Here is a 17,770-nt window from a genome sequence, read left to right on the forward strand (position 1 = left end):
AAATGATAATTATATTCTCTATAACTAGAGAAGGAGGAGGAAAATATTATTAGCATTACAGGAAAAAAAGGTGTCTTGTGTAAATCTGACCTACCAGCAAGGTCTGTGAAGAATTGAACTAACAGTTCAATCTTATAAGATTTCCTTTCCATATACAATCACTAATTTTAAGCTATCACAAATAATTTTTGAATATCAGTATGTTGTCTATGGATTGAATGGGTACTTCTCTGTATGTAACTCTGTCCAAGTCTTGTCTGTCTTCTGGGTGCCCATGGGTTTCAGGAGCAGAATAACATGGAAATAAAGTGTGAGCAGCCTAAGGGCAAATCAGAGCTCCTCATGTAGAGGTGTTTGTCTCCTTTGCCTAACAATGCCTGGTTTCACTCTGGAAAGTCTGCCCTGTTTGTGGTCAGACCCTAGCCTTCCCATTTTCCTGATGAACGAAGATGGTAAGGAGGAAGCCAACCAGGGATGGGGGCAAATGAGCCTGTGTGGCCAGGCTACATTATATAATTATAGTAATATTGACAAATGGTCTAGTACACATTTGGGGTTACTTTATTCCAGAAAACAAGCTAAATAATTATTTGTCTACATCACTGTTTCAATCTCCATAATAACCCTTTGAGGTAGGAACTCTCATATTACCATGAAACAGATCAGTAAATAGCCTTGAGGGCTTTTAAGGAATATTCCCAAGGATAAGGATCAATAAATTTCCAGTGAGTGTCCACAGCCAAAGAAGGAGCCCATGTCACTTCAAAGGTCATCTTGTGTGAGAGGCTTCTGTGAAGTTCTGTAAGGACCCACTGTAACCACTCAGAGTCTTACTCATGCTAGTAGTAATGGAAATGGAAGAAAGTGTGGGGCATAGGTATCAGCATCAAAAGGTATTGCTGCTTTGTTTGGATATTAAAATAGAATAGAAACTGGAAAGTAGCATTTTGTACTATTTTTTTTTATTATTCCTATTAAGTTACTCCTGGAAAGAATTGCACATTTCCCTCAGTAGGTGGGAATTCATCACAGTTCCTCAGAACCTCCTTGGTCAGACCCAAATAACAGAGTGGGCAGGAGGGGGGTTGTTATTCTGGAGACTCCGTTTTTACTTATTTTTTTTTATCAGGTCTTATTCCTTCTTAATGAAAAGAAGTTCTCACATTCTTCTTTTTGGATTTTTGGCAGCAAGTCTTTATGCTTCACTCAGGCTTTGAGGTGAATGTGTGTGTGTGTGTGTGTGTGTGTGTGTGTGTGTGTGTGTGATTTTTATTAAAACGTTAAAGAACTTTTATAAACTAAACCATGAAATAAATTAATGTTTCTCCTCTCCTACCCACATGGATATATAAGTATGTGTGTGATTAAAACCCACTCCCTTAATAATTTCACAAGTTTGTTTAGTTGGAATAAAGAGTGATTAGAAGAACCTCATGAGACCCCATGCACATGGGAGAGGAAGGGGAGGGAGTGAGGACCAGCAGGCAGTGAATCTGGATCACTTGAAATTCTTGTAGATCTAAGGGTAGAATGCCTGCGTCTGCTCTTGTCCAGCATTTCCCTTCTCTTCAGGCTCTTGAGAGGTGGGGGTCATGGAATACAAGTTACAGGGCCAGGGGATGACCGTCCACGATAATACAAGTTTTTCTTCACATGATATTTATGATCGTCTCACACAGTCCGAAATGTTAGCTTTTAAAGGCAGAGGATGAGAATAGGAAGGAATCTTAGGGATAAGCCTGGCTACCACCTTATTTTGCAGATAACCTAGGGAAAGGTGAAAGAGCAGAGCCAAGTCGTACAGCTAGTTAAGGTCAACACCATGTTCCAAGTTCCTTAAGTTCCACTCCAGTGTGATTCCATAATCACTTGGGCTCTAGCCAGAAGAATTACTATAAGAGGACCTTAGGCTTTTTCCTCAACATGTATTAGTGTACAGAGACTACTTACTTCTAAAATAGAACATACAATATTCTATCTAACACACACATAGCAACTAAGCTCATTATTCTGTGTTCCATACAATGATTTGGAGGCAAAAATCCCATCTTCCTGGAAAAAAACTATTTAACAGTAAGTGTGTTAAAGGTTTATGTTTTTAATTAAAACTTAAGTGCTATGTGGTTAAATCTAAATTCTCCTGTTTGGGGAATGTACATTAAGAGTGCTATGGAAGAAAAGCCAACTGTCATTGGTGTGGAGGAGATTTGCTGGATGTGTTGAGGACTTGCATTTTTATTCTTCTTCATCTCCTTATACATGAGGTGGTTTACTGAAAGAGAATATCCTAGATTTGGAAATATCTCATTTGGGGTTGAGGTACAAACTTCTGTATCTTCCTATTTTTGCCATCCCTTCTCCCCTAATCTTATTTCTGTTCAACTGTAACCCCTTTCTTCTACCACTGGAAGAGATCCCAAGAGGACTTGGGATGGACCGACCATACCAATGGGTAGAAAATGACTATTGATTGGGAGCTTTCTTTGTCCTTGTTAGTGTTCCATGAATTGTGCTCTAAGGAATCTAGTATTCCATATATCAAAAGGTATTCTACCTCAAACAGAATCTGTGTTCAAATGAGTTTGGGAAGTAAAGGGTTAAACAGAACTGCTGTAGGGCTTTTGAGGGCAGATTCCAGGGAGGTGTAAATCTGCAGGAGGTGGGTGTACTTAACCATGGGATACCACAGGGTTTAGGAAGAACTCAGTGTGGATACTTCAACTTTATAGGTGAATTGTAGCCTTTCAAAGTCCTGTTTCTGTCAGATTGGTTTTTTGAATCCAAACCTTGCTTAGAGGTGAGGGAAGGAAAGGAGGAAAGAGGTTAAGGCTGTAGGGGGTAGGGGTGTGGTGGAGGAAGCTGTAAGGCAGTGAAGGCATTTACAAACCCTGTGCTCTTAGAGCACCTTTGCTGATATGAATGAAGGAGAGCTGAGAGCATCCTGGTGTATGAATGATGATGATTCCTGCTGCAACAGAGGTAAGCAGGAAGGAGTCTGCATCTTGAAATGTGGAAATACTGTATTTTGCTGTCTTTATTCAAATACTGGGCATGCTGGCTGTTACTGAAATCTGTTTTCAAATTACTTTATGTTGACATAATGATGCATAAATGAAAGAAATATACAGGAAATAATTTTATGTAAGGGAAAAAAAGGTTAATGTTGGAGAATAAGAACTTTTACTGGAAGTGATAGGAATGATAAACAAGAGAGATAAGATCTAGCTCTGTTTTAGAGGTGAGAGCGGACATATTTCAGGACGGGTTTTGGCATGCTTTGGTTAATATCAGCATGTCTGAGTAGACAGTAGAAGCTGGGACTTGAATTTAGAAACTGCCATTTGAAGTAAGGTTGTCACTAAATGGGCAGATTGAGTTGCTCATTGCAGAAGCCAGTGGGCATGGCACCACATATCCTATGATTCTGTTCTGCACATAAAATAATTTCTGTAGTTATCTATAGGGCATCACCTAGAATTCAAGAATGAGACATAATCCTTGGAATACAATCTTGTGAAAGAAAGGCAGGGCTATTGTTTTGGAGGAACTGTTATACTCAGTAGACTATTGATAGAGGGAGGGCTCAGATAGGATGAATGAAGCAAGTCTAGGGAATTGGGATCAGACCTGAGACAGAGGGGCAGGGGCAGCCTGGAAACACAACCAGAGTGTTGGTCCAGAGCTATTGACATGACCTGTTTCAGGTCCTAGAGATTAGGATGAGACCTGATACTGACAATTTTTGGAGATGAAGAAGGAAGGTCAAGTGATTTTAAACATGGGAAGAGGAGGGAAGCAGGGATTGGGAATCTTGGATTGGAAAGATGGGATTGGGAAACTAGACACATAGAAGTTGGGGCACTTGGAGGTCTTTAGCCTTTCCTTTTGTGAGATTAAAATGTTACCATGACTTTCATCAAAACCCAGATTGGATCCAATGAACTCTTCTCTGAAACACCTCCCTTGGTGTTGTCAGAGAGATTTTGGGGAGCTAGGTGGGAAGGGCATATACCTATAGGGCCTCTGACATTCTGAATTGCACGGTAGTTTAGTTGGATTTGTCTTTTGTCTCAATGGTTGTTGGCTCCTTTTGGGTAGGGGTTATGAAATCAGAAGAAGAACACACAACTGTCATTTATTAAACTCCAATGGTGTGTCAAAGTCTTTAGAAATCACAAAAACCAAGAAGTAGGTGCCGCCATCTCCACTTTACAGAAAATACAACTAATATTCCAGAAGGTCAAATAGCTATTCAAGGACTCAGAGCTGATAGTGGAGAACCAGGATTCAGACCCAGACTTCTTGGCTCTAAACACTGTGTGCTTTCACCCAGATCAATGGCTCTCAACTGGAGAAGTCTCAAAAGATACTGAGGTGTATATCCTCCTCTTTGAATATTTGAATTCATTTCATCTGGGCTAGCATTTGGACATCTGTGTTTTTTGTTTTTGCTTCTGCATATAAGCTTATTTCTTTGAAATGAATTAATTATAATTTAAAAACATAGATTGAGGATCATCCATTCTCTCTTCCATAATTGTACCAATTTACATTTCTACCAACAGTGTAATAGAGTTTTAATTTTTTGTTTTATTTTAATTCCAGTATAGTTAATATACAGTGTTATATTAGTTTCGGTTGTATAACACAGTGATTAAACAATTCCATACATCATCCAGTGCTCATTGCAATAAGTGCCTTCCTTAATCTCCATCACATATTTATTTCATCCATCCCTACCTCTCCTCTGGGAACCAAATTTGTTCTCTATAGTTAAGAGTCTGTTTCTTGGCTTATCTCCCTCTCTCTTTTTTGTCCTTTGCTCATTTTTTTCTTAAGTTCCATGTATGAGTGAAATCATATGAGATTTGCCTTTTTCTGACTGACCTATTTCACTTAGCATTATACTCCCTAGCTGCCTTCATGTCATTGCAAATGGCAAGATTTCATTCTTTTTAAAGGCTGAATAATATTCCATTGTAAATATATGTATATGCTATCTCTTCTTTATTCATTCATCTATCAATGGACACTTAGGCTACCATAATTTAGCTAAGATAGATCATGCTGCTATAAACATCAGGGTGCACATGTCCCTTTAAATTAGTATTTCTGTATGTTGGGGGTAAATACCCAGTGATACGATTCCTGAATAGTGGAGTAGTTCTATTTTTAACTTTCTAAGGACACTCCATACTGTTTGTCTGCACCAGTTTGCATTCCCACCAACAGTGCAAGAGGGTTCTAGTTTCTCCACACCCTTACCAATAGTCACTGTTTCTTGTGTTTTTGATTTTAGCCATTCTGACAGGTGTGAGGTGATACCTAAGTTTCTAAGTTTTGATTTGCATTTCCCTGGTGATGAGTGATGTTGAGCATCTTTTCATGTATCTGTTGGTCATCTGGATGTCTTTGAATAAATGTTTGGTCATTTCTTCTGCCCATTTTTAAATTGGATTATTTGGTTTTGGTGTTGATTTGTATAAGTTCTTCATATATTTTGGATATTAATGCTTTTATCAGATATGTCATTTGCAAATATCTTCTTCCATTCAGTAGGTTGTCTTTTAATTTTATTGATTGCTTCCTCCACTATGCAGAAGCTTTTATTTTGATGTAGTCCCAATAGTTTATTTTTGCTTTCATTTCCCTTGCCTCGGGAGACCTATCTAGAAAAATGTTGCTACTGCCAATGTCAGAGATATTACTGCTTGTGCTCTCTTCTAGGATTTTTATAGTTTTAGGTCTCACATTTAGGTGTTTAGGACATTTGTGTTTTTTAACTTCACTAGGTGAAGTTAATATGTAGCCAGGTCTGAGAATCCTGGCCCTCTGTCATGTCATGTTGTCTTTATTGCTATCCCTGTTTTCTAGTACAGCACTCATCTATGTTAGAGGTTCTAGACATGTTTATTGATTAGTTTAGAGGGTGTTTGTGACCAAATGGAAGAGCAGGGACTGGATGCCACTAGAAGTTATAAAGTGTTCCCTTAGAGGCTGAAATGAACACGATGTTTACCAGAAGACATAATTAAGGACCAGAGGGCTGCTATTCATTACATGCTTAGAGATGTTTTCCAAACCTTCCATTGCAGGTGGCGTTGTCCTCAACCCAGCCTATTACGGCATGCCTGGCCATACCAACATTATGATCCATGAGGTGGGACATGTCCTGGGACTCTACCATGTCTTCAAAGGGGTCAGTGAGAGGGAATCCTGTGATGACCCCTGTAGGGAGACAGTGCCATCCATGGATACGGGGGACCTCTGTGCCGACACTGCCCCTACTCCCAAGAGTAAGCTGTGCCAGGACCCAGAGCCTACCAATGATACCTGTGGCTTCACCCACTTCCCAGGGGCTCCATTCAGTAACTACATGAGCTATACAGGTACCACAACAGTCTCGATGTGAATATTTTCTATTAAGATTATATGAGGGGCCCTTTGTGGCTGGGGTGGGGCATGGAGGTGTGGGAGGTAGAGAGGCCTATGCAGTCATTCATACCAGGACGCTGAAGTGTATTTATCATGGTATGTTCTTTTTTCTTGTATCTTTGAAGAACTTAAAGAATTATGAAGATATTAAGGGGTCTTGTGGACTGGAATCTCTGCTAGAGGTTGAAAGAAAAATACAGTTTTATCTTGGATAGTTTATTTTATTTTTAAAAAATATTTTTTATTTATTCATGAGAGACACACACACAGAGAGAGAGAGAGAGGCAGAGACATAGGCAGAGGGAGAAGCAGGCTCTCCTAGGGGAGCCCAATGCAAGACTTGATCCCAGGACTCCAGGATCCTGACTTGAGCCGAAGGCAGATACTCAACACTGAGCCACCCAGGCATCCCTTATCTTGGAAAGTTTAAAAAGGGGACAAAACCAAAAGGTCTCCTGAGATTCCTTTGACCTTTAGAACTTGACTATTCTTGTTCTTGCCCATGTTCTTAGGCATTCATTTTGAAGCAGACTCCAACAGTGATGGGGAAGAAATTTCTGAGTTAAGGTGGCTCTGTGCTGTTTTTAAGTTGGTCAAGAAAGTGGACCTGGTTAATTTTAAGCTCAAGCTTAGGATTCCTTTTTATTTTGTTATTTTTTTTAAGGTATCATATTTGTTTCTTCCAACCTTTGCCAAGGGCTGGGACACCTGAGTGGCTCAGCGGTTGGGCATTTGCCTTCAGCTCAGGGCGTGATTCCAGAGACCCAGGATCGAGTCCCACATTGGGCTCCCTGCATGGAGCCTGCTTCTCCCTCTGCCTGAGTCTCTACCTCGCTCTATCTCTGTGTCTCTCATGAATAAATAAATAAAATCTTAAAAAAAAAAAAAAAAAAACAACTCCAAAACACTAGCCAAGGGCTGATTGTTAGATTACCTACAAAAAAAAAAAAAAAAAAAAAAAAAAAAAAAAAGATCCTGTCTGATTTAAAAAATGGTACTACTTTCCTGGCTCTGAGAACAACCCTATTACACTGGTCATTATCCTGGATTATGCCTCTTCCTTGTCCTCTTTTACCTTCCTCATTTCTGGCAAAAAGTAGTACTAATCATAGTCTCTTGACAAGGGACTCAAATTTATCTCTAAAAGTAAGGACTGATTTGATTTGATGATTATTCTAGGGAGAAGGAAGGAGATGATTTTTCTGTAAGGTCCAAGGGCTTGTTTGGTGATAAATTCTAGGACTAGCCAAAACAAAACAAAACAAAACAAACAAAAAAACCCCCTCAAAAACCAAAAAAACAAAAACCCCAAAACCAATAAAACACAAGACCTTGGTTATGCCTCAATCTGAAGGGAAGAAAAGAGTGATGAGCTGGTCCCGTTGTGACTTATCAATGTATTTCCATCCATGTCTCATTTTGGTATGTAATTCAGGTGCATTGAATTCATAAGGACCAGCATCCCAGTGGCCCTTGCCAGGGGAGACCAGACAATGGGGTGTAGAGGACAGAGCTCTTTAATTACTAGCTTTGAAGTGGGCAGAGAAAACATCTAAGAAATAGGGGACAGTGTTTGACTGGTGTGCTTTCATTTAAAAAGGCTCTGAATCTAGGATAACTCCTTTTCCAGCTTTATGAAAATTGTGTCTAACAGGGAGATGTGGCAGGCTCCAAAAATAAGGTTGGGACCTCCATTCCCAGTTGTACTGCATCCTTAATGTTTTGGCTCACTCTTTTTTTGAGCATCTCCACTGAATCCTCCCTAACCTTGGCAGAGTCACTGGGCATAAAGCAGGTGTCTGCAACTCCAGAAAAGTTCATGAATAAAAAGGCCATATGCTGAAACACTGCCATCTTGTGGTTTCCTGAATAAGTAACCATCAGTTCCGAGCAATCTACCCCGGGGTGTGAGTCTCACCCTGGCTCAGCCCAATAGCCAGGTAACGGTACTGCTTTAGGGATAAGCAAGCGCTATTCTCTGCCTTCTCTTTGCCCTTGCAACTTAGATACTCTCCGGAACAGAATGCATTTATTCATTTGACAAGACTTTATGGACGCCAGTAAGTGTGAGGCATTGTGTTGGGTGCTAGAAACTTAGGGTGCAAGCAAGGCAGACTTCAACCCTGCCTTGGTGGTCTTTGCAGGTTAAGACCTATATCTTTCTGTTTCTTCCTTTTTTAAAATTTTATCTCCACAGATGATGACTGCACCGACAGCTTCACCCCTAACCAAGTGGCCCGGATGCATTGCTATTTGGATCTTGTGTATCAGCAGTGGACTCAAAGTCAGAAGCCCACCCCCATTCCCATCCCACCCATGGTCATCGGGCAGACCCACACATCCCTCACCATCCACTGGCTTCCTCCAATTAGTGGGGTTGTGTATGACAGGTGAGAGAGGCGCTTGCCACAGATGAGCTGCTCTGTGTTCTCTGTGGCATTTCTTATGCACAAGGGGAAGAGCATGAAGTGAGGGGAGCCCCAGTTTGGAATGATAAACAGGTACACCGCTGCTCAGGGCTGCCCTGCCATCCTGCTCAGCCCTCACCTCCTTAGCAGAGCTCAAAGGGCTCTCCCATGGCTCATCGCATGTGCTCACTCCTTGGTGAGGGGCCTGTCATGTGTTTCCTTCAGAATGTCCTATCTGGCAGGCTTCTAGGAGCCATGAAGAGGTGGCATTTGCTACCTGTCCAGGTCAGTCATTGCTGCCTGGTGTGAGAGTGGAGCAGAGCCTTGCTACTTACACAGTGGTGTTGGGGGAAGAAGGTAAGGTGCGTTCCTTCAGGCAGTTCTGGGCAGGGTGGGGTGGGGTGGCAGGCTATGCACAGGGCCTTCACCAGCTTCTGTGGTGTTTCTAATGCCTTCTCTTCTTCCTGTTGTACCTGGTAACTCTCCTGCTTATAGCTACTGCTCTGTGGAACCATCATTATCTGTGTATTTTCGGACGCCTGATACTTTTTTTTTTTTTTTAAGGGAATCATTCTATCTAAAATGAGCTTTTCTTTACTCTTTGTGTATTGGTATAAATGAATACTGGGGAAAGTTTTGTAAAAAGGAGAGAAGATAGGAAAAGCATTTCATCTGACAGTTGGTGGGAGGATGGGGGAATGTGGTTTATCCGAGCAGGGCCAGAACTCCATCCCTGTGGCCCGTGCAGGCTCTCCACTTTGAAGCTCCACTGTATTTTAGATAACAACAGCAGCTCTTGTATATGGGGCCGCCTTTGTGGGAAGCGCTGGGCCAGATATGTTCCCTGAAGCTGTGTTATTCAGTGCTTGAGGTAAGCACACACAACTCCTGCTGTGTGAGTGAGAAATCCAAAGCACAGAAACAGACGGTGGCAAGCCCAAGACCCCCACAACTGAGTAGAGGCGAATGTGGGGCATCCACTGGAATTTCAGAAATGGGAAACCTAGAATAAATTATTTCTTTGCATTTCGAGCTTTCGTGTTCAGCAGGCAGGTAACCCCTCTTCTAAGTGTCATACTTCCCCACTGGGTATCAGGCCCCAGCCATGGAGCTGGATGTCCCTGGGGCATGTTTCCATGTCCTACATCTTTCCTGAAAGCCTGGGAGAGAAGACAGGGGGACACAGGGATGAGAGGAAGCAAGTGAATCATTTTTCAAAGTGGTGCTCCCAGCCTTCTGGATCTTGGTACCTGTCCTCAATACCCGACGTACACTTAATGCGCAGCATCGCTTAGAACTTAACAATCCTAGAAAGCAGTTTTGATTATCAGCGCCCAAGCTTTCATAGGCTCCATCTGTGAGTCAACAAATGTGATGTTGTGATGTGTTTAAGAATCTTCTTCCTGCAAGTGTGACCCTGTGTGGCTCTGGTCAGACTGGCTGAACAGTAAGTCTTCTGTGGGCATGTGCACACTGGAGTTTTATATCAGTTTATGTAACACATGTAAACAATTTAATCTTTCAATTCTCCTTCTGGTACAAACGTTACGATAAAGCAGACATCAGTACTGGCATGCTGCAACTCTGTTGGCAGAAAAGGCTGTAATTTGCTTCCTTTTCTCAGCTAGGTGGGCCACAGTATGGAGGCCTCCCAACGTGTGTGTCAGGGAGACTCACGTCACGTACCCAGCGATTTGAGTCATGCTTAGAGTTATGTTTACTCCTCCCCAGTAGGTGTTTGGAATTCTTATGTCAGAGAGGAGCCCAACCACGCACTCAGCAGCGGCCCCGGAGAGGCCAAGTACATCAAGGAAATGTGGTTTGGAGTTGTGTCCACACTAGAAGTGGGTGCTGACCAGAGTCAGAGGTTGGAGTTAACTGCACCTTTTCATTGCCAAAGTACTGGACGCTTGATGGTTTGGGGGAGCTTGCTCAAAGGAATTAAGGAACTTGCTGTGACCTTAGCCAATTGACTTAATCTCTCTGAGCCTGAGTGTCCTCATTTGTAACCACAGAGTTCTTGTAGGGATTAGAAATGATTTATGAAAAGCACCTAGTTACACAATGCCAGACATATAAGGTGCTGAGAAATGGCAACTGGGAAAAAAAGGGAGCTGGTAACATAATTATTACCTCTATTTAACAAGTATATTATTTTTCTAGTGTATTATAAGATACTCATTTTTTCTCTCTCTGTGAGAGGCCTTGACTTGATGTCTTCATTTTCAGATGCCTCATTCACAATTGGGCTTCTAAAAACATTCTACATATCAGAGATGAGCCTCATCAAGTGATGTCCCTTGTTATTTAGTGGTTAAAGGGCTCTTTGTATGCTGTGCTAATAGTCTCAGGGATGCCCATGAAACAAGCTCTCACAGAGGAATTGCTGAGGCTGGTCTCTGTGCTAACTGCTGGGCATAGAAAGAATAGAGCTTGGTCTGGACCTGCACACAGGCAAAGGAGAGAATGGGAGTGGGATTTTCAAAACCACAGAGCAATGCCTGAAGACAGGAGCCAGAGGCTGCAGTGGGTGCATAGAGGATAGTGTGCCTGCCATGCAGAGGAGTAAAACTAAGTGCCACTACAAAGGTTATACTTAAATAGGCTCTGAGGGATGAGTAAGAGTTTGCTAAGCAGAGAGACTTGAAAAGGCTATTTGTCAGGAGAGAAAAGAGCATGTTTCAGCGAGCTGTGAGAAGGGTTTGATGTATCTGAGGAATGGTGATTAGTTCATTGTGCTGGGAACATAAATTCATAGACGAGCTCAAATAAGTAAGGCTGGAGTTAGCTAGTGAAGAACCTTGGATCATAGTAAGAAATTTGAATGTATTCCCCATAGGTGATGAAGAGCCAAGGGGCATCACATTTCATACAACTTTTATTTTATATATATAATTTAAAGTAGGGAGTTTAAAACATAAGACCACATATAGCTAATAAGTCTACTCTTAAAATTGCTGTCTGTTTTAGTTGGGGGAACGTGAGGGGCCTTTGGATGACTTACTGAAAATCAGCCTAGTAAGGAGTTTTGTGTTGAAAGATTCGGATTATAATTATTTTGTGTTGAATGTTTCTAGGATAGAAGCTGCCCACTTTCATCTCCACAGGCTGCCTTTATGACTTAGTTAAATTCTTCTGCTTCATAACCTTGAGATTTTCATGTCACTGTGAATTTTTAAAAGATGAGGTCTATACAAGAGGGAAATGAGTTGAGAAATAGCTGTTCCCAGGTCCCCTAGGGCCTTTCTACCTATCACCACTCCCCACCACTAGAGGCCTTCCGAATTTCATGAACCCTGTTCATCCTACTGCTTCTCCTTACTTCCCCTCCTCCTTTATCTTTCCAGGGTCCCAGGCAGTGTGTGTGGTGCCTGCACTGAAGATGGAACATTCCGTCAGTATGTACACACAGCTTCCTCCCGGCGTGTGTGTGACTCCTCAGGTTACTGGACTCCAGAGGAGGCTGTGGGTAAAGGACCAGAGTTTTTTTTTGTTTATACTTATTGGCTGCTGAGAATGGGGGTGGGAGTAAAGGGCGGAATGGTGGCATGGTGAGAAAGAAGTTGTGTGTGTGTGTGTGTGTGTGTGTGTGTGCGCGTGTATGACAGAAAGAGGGAGAGGGAGAGAGGGAGAGAGGGAGAGAGGGAGAGAGAGAGAGAGACAGAGAGAGACAGAGAGAGAGAGATTTGCTGGATATCTCCAGGGGCCTGGAAAAGACTCTGCCTGGTACCCTTGTATGTCCCACATGTGATTAGCATGGGGGCCCAATGGCTGTGGTGAAGCAGAGGTCAGCATAGAGGACAGAGGGATGGAGAAGACAGCAGAGTTCAGGGGGTGGCTTCAGGGTGAGAGTTCAGACCTTCAGTGTTACACACACCTACCAGCCCATGGAGCAGCCTTGCCACATAACAATGTAAGCTGATCTCTATCGGGAGAGTAATAGAGAACACATTGCAGGGAACGCTGATGCACACATAGCCCAAACTGGTCTGGATGCGGGTGGGGTGGACTAGGTGTTCCAGACTCATCGTTCTCATTTACGTTATTTTACGAGTCTCTTAATCATGAGTACTGGTTGTGCTTTGGATGTGATCTTAGTTAGGCTCTAGGAGGGGGAAAATGTTTTTAGCTGTCCCTTTCCCTGCTCCTCACTCTACTTCTCATTTAATATTCCCTCATATGTATATCGAGGCTTCTAGAACAAATTGTAGCTGAATGTCATTCCGGTTCAAGTCCAGAAAATACTGTTGACGAGTTTTAGTACCTTCTGTTGAATGGCTTAGTTTCTTCCATCACCACCATCTTTAATGTTTACCTAGTTATCATCTTTTTCTTGTATTTATTAAGATCCTAAAAACTACTTAGATGTGTTGGACACAGTCCTATTTGAGTTAGTTTGCAGTCCTGACTCTGACCAAAAAAGGGAGGACATTGGTTTTAGAGTCAACAGTGTCTATAAAATGTCCCCTTGAGCTCCCACTTACAGGAGAAATTGGGAGAGAGACAATGTACTTGATTTTGATTGACCAGATGGAACTTTTTTCAAATGAGAGTTTTCAAGGAAGAATGGAAAATGACTATAAAATTCACATTGGTATTATGTTGGACTCATGTAGAGGTCGACATTTCATAAAATGCCATTTCTGTGGCAAACAAATTGCCTTGTGCTCGTTTTAATGCCCATTCAACTCCCTGGCCCTGCACTTCTCTTTTTAATTCTTGGCAAAATTTAAAGTTATGTGGTAGAGGTGAAAGGAATTAGAAGTTCTGGGTTCTAATTCTTGTATCTTGAGGCAAACCAGTCAACATCCTAGGCCTCTGCTTCATGTCTTAATGTGAGATTGTGATAAAAACTTTCTGAGACAGCACCACAGTAGAGTTGGCTTCCAAGGGTTTTTACTCTAGTTTTGGAGATGACTATTGGAAAATACTGCTAAGAAATACTAGTCTTCCTTTGCTTTGGAAAGATGGAGAACCTAGTCATTTAAAATATACACAATGAAAATGATTGAATCCCCAGCAGAGTGTGCACAAACACATAGATTTACAGATATGGTCAACATATGCTTAATGACACTTAATTAACACCAACTACTTTCTAAAATGCTATGAGGAATAGGAAATTGAACCAGACACATTCCCTGCATAAATATCATCTTTCTGGAGATAACTTCCCTATCTCTATTATCCAAAAGAGTCCCTAGCCCCACCCCATCATTCTCTAGTCCTTTATCCTTCTTCATTTTTCTTTAAAGATGCCATTACCACTTTATCTATTTAGTTTTGTATCTATCACCCTACCATAAGCATTATAATGGTGGGACCTTTATCTTTCTTGTTTGCTACCCTATATCCAATACCTAGGTCAGTGCTAGGTGCGAAAGAGTTACAAAGTCAAGTTTTGTTGAACGGATGAATATAAATAAATGAATAGATTCACAGTATAGGCAGATGATAAGGCCAGATGTAATACACATATACACACATACATGCACATTTGAACTTGTTTCCTCTGGGCTTTGAAACATTCTTTATTTTCCAAATTCGAAAGGGCTAAATAATTCTACTTTTGCAAATGTAGTTTGCAAATGTTCCCAGGGAACATTTGTATAGATCTTCTATACTAACCTAGTAAGCCATGGGTTAAATAGTGCTTATTTCATAAGTGAGGAAATCAAGGCTTTATAAAGACTTGCCAAGGTCACACAGTATAATGGCACAACACCTATCAGAGTGTAACTCTGCTGATTCCTAATTCAGCACTTCTTTCTCAAATTCCCCTTATGTGGTATGAAAGAAGACCACTTATATATATTTCCACGGACTTGACCTTAATATAGTTGCAATATTTGATTTTTTACCATCCCATTTTTACTTAGCTACTGAGTGTCCATTCCCCCCGACCCCCGCTCAAGAATACATGTCTCTATTTTCTACCTGCAGTTTCCTCTGTGCAGTGACCTAACTGCTCACACATACCTGAACAGGGAAATTTCAACATATGGTTTTAAAATTTGGATAACAATCAGTTGGAAGGACTGCTAAGATCACTTAGGGAATTAAAAGAGTTGTACCAAGAGCCTAGTTAAATAGAACGCAGTGACACACTGAAACCAACATTGGCCTTATGAATAAGTAAAACGGGGTTTCAGAAGCATGAGTTTATCATAAATTATTGATAAACTAAATAGAAATAATTCTCCTCTGCTCAAGGACTCTTGAAGGACATGGCCTACCTTCTCTTGCAGCAGCCTCATGTTTCCACAAGGGATCTGGGCCACTCCATTCTCTCTCTCTCTCTCTTTTTTTTTTTTTTTTTTCACTCCATTCTTAATGCCTTGCTGGACTTCTCTTGTTAAAGGCATCATGTGGAGGGGCTATGGAGCATATACATAGTACTTTTACATCATTATAACTTTGTCCTCAGTAGTCCTTAGGATCTAGCCCACTAAGTTGACCAACTTCTGTAGGCATTAGCTCAAAGCTCTCTGCCTCATTCTTCTTTCTGGTGGCTCATATGAGCTACTCATTTTCAGACTTAATGGGAACTCCTAATGTATCTTTCTTTCTTTTCTCTCCTCCAGGGCCTCCAGATGTGGACCAGCCCTGTGAGCCAAGCTTGCAGGCCTGGAGTCCAGAGCTCCACCTGTACCACATGAACATGACGGTGCCCTGCCCTGCGGAAGGCTGTAGCCTGGAGCTGCTCTTCCAGCACCCAGTCCAAGCTGACACCCTTACCCTCTGGGTCACCTACCTCTCCATGGACTCCTCCCAGGCACTTTTTGACACAGAGATCTTGCTGGAACACCAGGATTCTGTGCACCTGGGCCCCTTAGATACTTTCTGTGACACCCCACTCACTATCAAACTGCATGTTGATGGGAAGGTCTCGGGGGTGAAGGTCTACACCTTTGATGAGCGGATGGAAATTGATGCAGCTCTGCTGACTTCCCAGCCCCATAGTCCCCTGTGTTCTGGATGCAGGCCTGTGAAGTACCAGGTTCTTCGTGAGCCCCCATTTGCCAATGGCTTACCCATGGTGGTGACAAATCCTCACAGGAAGTTCATGGATGTGTAAGTTGGGCAGTAGAGCTCTTTAAACCATGGGGCTTCCTGGGGTTCTGGGAGTGGGTTATGCTTTCCCTTTTCTCACTTTTTTTCATTCTGACATGCCTTTAGTTAGAGAAATGTTCAGAATCTCAGAGAAGATTTTTTATTCTAAGGCAGCATATCTGAGATGAAGAAAAATATTCCCCAGAAAGGGGCCAGTGGGTGTTCTGACTCATGTTGCCATCATTAGGATTATGGAAAAAAAAAAGAGGTTCTTATATGAGTGCTTTTGCTGGACTGAAAATATTTGCCACAAATAAGTTGGTCATAGTCCATTTCTATCTGATGAAACAGTTTAAATTTTGATTCCTTGTTACTTTTGGATAATCTGCCACAGCTCCTCTAACATTTGAAGATTGTAGTCGAGTCTTCTGTAGCTATGCAAGGAAGCCAAGACTCCTGCAGACACTTCTTCATTTTGAGACTCATTCCTTTTGTGTGTTTCACACTTCCCTCCTTTTCTCCTGCCTCTTTCCCTCTCTCTCTCTTCCAACCCTCCTCTTTCTCTTTCTTTCTTCTGTTCCTTCCCCATGTTGTGAGTTCCGCTGTGTTCTTGACTCTGTGTGCTTGGTGGTGGGGATACAGACTAAGGTAAGATCACTGGCTCAAAAGAGTTCCAGGTGTAACATAGGAGGTTGGTATCCCCAAAAGCAAATTACTCCCACTTCAAAAGTTTCAGAGACTGCCCTGAGGGCACAACTTGGGGTAAGACGGAAGTTTTATCGGCAGGACAATATTAGTTTTTGCTGCATTGGAAATAATCACAAAATGAAGTGGGTTAAACTGACAAACTTTTTTTTTTTTTTTTTTTAATGATTCTGTGGACTGGCTAGGTGCTCTCATCTGGACTGATATGGCCAGGGCAAGCTCATGTACACACTAGGGTACATGGCTGGAGTGACTGGGAAGATGAAGGCTTCTTTCCAGATGACTTCTCATTCCCTGGTAGGCTTCACACCAACGCCCTTCTTGGATCTTCCAGGGTGGGCTTGTTCTGGTTCCTGTAGTGGTGGCAGGGCTCCAGCAGCAGGGAGGGCATTACCTTACTCATGATGATGTTCCACTAGCCAAAGCAAGTCATGTAGCCGATTCCCAATTGAATGGGTAGCAAAATGGACTCCATCTCTTGATGGGAGGAGCAGCAAAGTCACATTGCTGAGGGGCGTGAAACCGGGGAGTCTACCGCAGCAACACGCAAGTAGAGGACATTGTTCACCTTGAGCTTTACTACATTTTTCTTTTCATACTTGCTCTCTGCACTAGATCTAGAAGACAATGAAATGGATGCAAAGCTAATGCAAGTGAAAGGAGAGATCACAGGACAGATTTAAAAGTAAAAATTAGTTTTCAAGCTTCTCTAATAAGGCAGTTAAAATGATATTTGGCATCTAACATGCTATCCACATATCACTCAGACACATACACACACAGAATATTTAAGGTCAATAATATCTCATGTTATGGATGAGAAAACTAAGGGTTAACCTTAATTTGGTTGAACAGTGCTAGTCGTGGAGGACACAAGATTAAAATCCAATTTCCTTTTATAAACCCAGATCATTGAAGGTTGGAGCTGCCTGCTGCTGAGTTTTCTCCACAAGAAGTGTCAACACATTTTGACACTACTGTCCAATCCTTTCCCAGCCGCAGGGCAGTGTAAGACTTTTGTGTGTGGCTGGATGAGAAGTCTATAGAAACCTGCAGAGGGAAGCCATCAGAACTGATTGGGATATAAAATTTGTTTTACTTTTGAAATAATCTGGCACTCTTGTGAAAAGATTGCTTTCCAAAAGAAAGCTGATATGGAAATATGAAAG

At 41.9% G+C, this 17,770-nt stretch overlaps 1 protein-coding gene across 4 annotated transcripts in view; it reads left to right on the top strand.

The window, feature by feature from the left end:
- The window catches only part of PAPPA2 (pappalysin 2), a 269,963-nt gene that overhangs the window by 115,781 nt on the left and 136,412 nt on the right, over positions 1 to 17,770 (top strand). For all 4 annotated transcript variants that reach the window (XR_013382038.1, XM_077901785.1, XM_077901786.1 and 1 more), the window contains 4 exons: positions 6,096 to 6,389; positions 8,633 to 8,825; positions 12,191 to 12,312; positions 15,428 to 15,917. Coding sequence is in view for 3 of the 4 variants with exons in the window: in XM_077901785.1 (XP_077757911.1) it covers positions 6,096 to 6,389; positions 8,633 to 8,825; positions 12,191 to 12,312; positions 15,428 to 15,917 (1,099 nt within the window). In the remaining variant the exon portion in view is untranslated. The remainder of the gene's footprint in view (positions 1 to 6,095; positions 6,390 to 8,632; positions 8,826 to 12,190; positions 12,313 to 15,427; positions 15,918 to 17,770) is intronic.

The sequence above is a fragment of the Canis aureus genome, chromosome 6, assembly GCF_053574225.1.
Source record: "Canis aureus isolate CA01 chromosome 6, VMU_Caureus_v.1.0, whole genome shotgun sequence".
Classification (NCBI taxonomy): domain Eukaryota; kingdom Metazoa; phylum Chordata; class Mammalia; order Carnivora; family Canidae; genus Canis; species Canis aureus.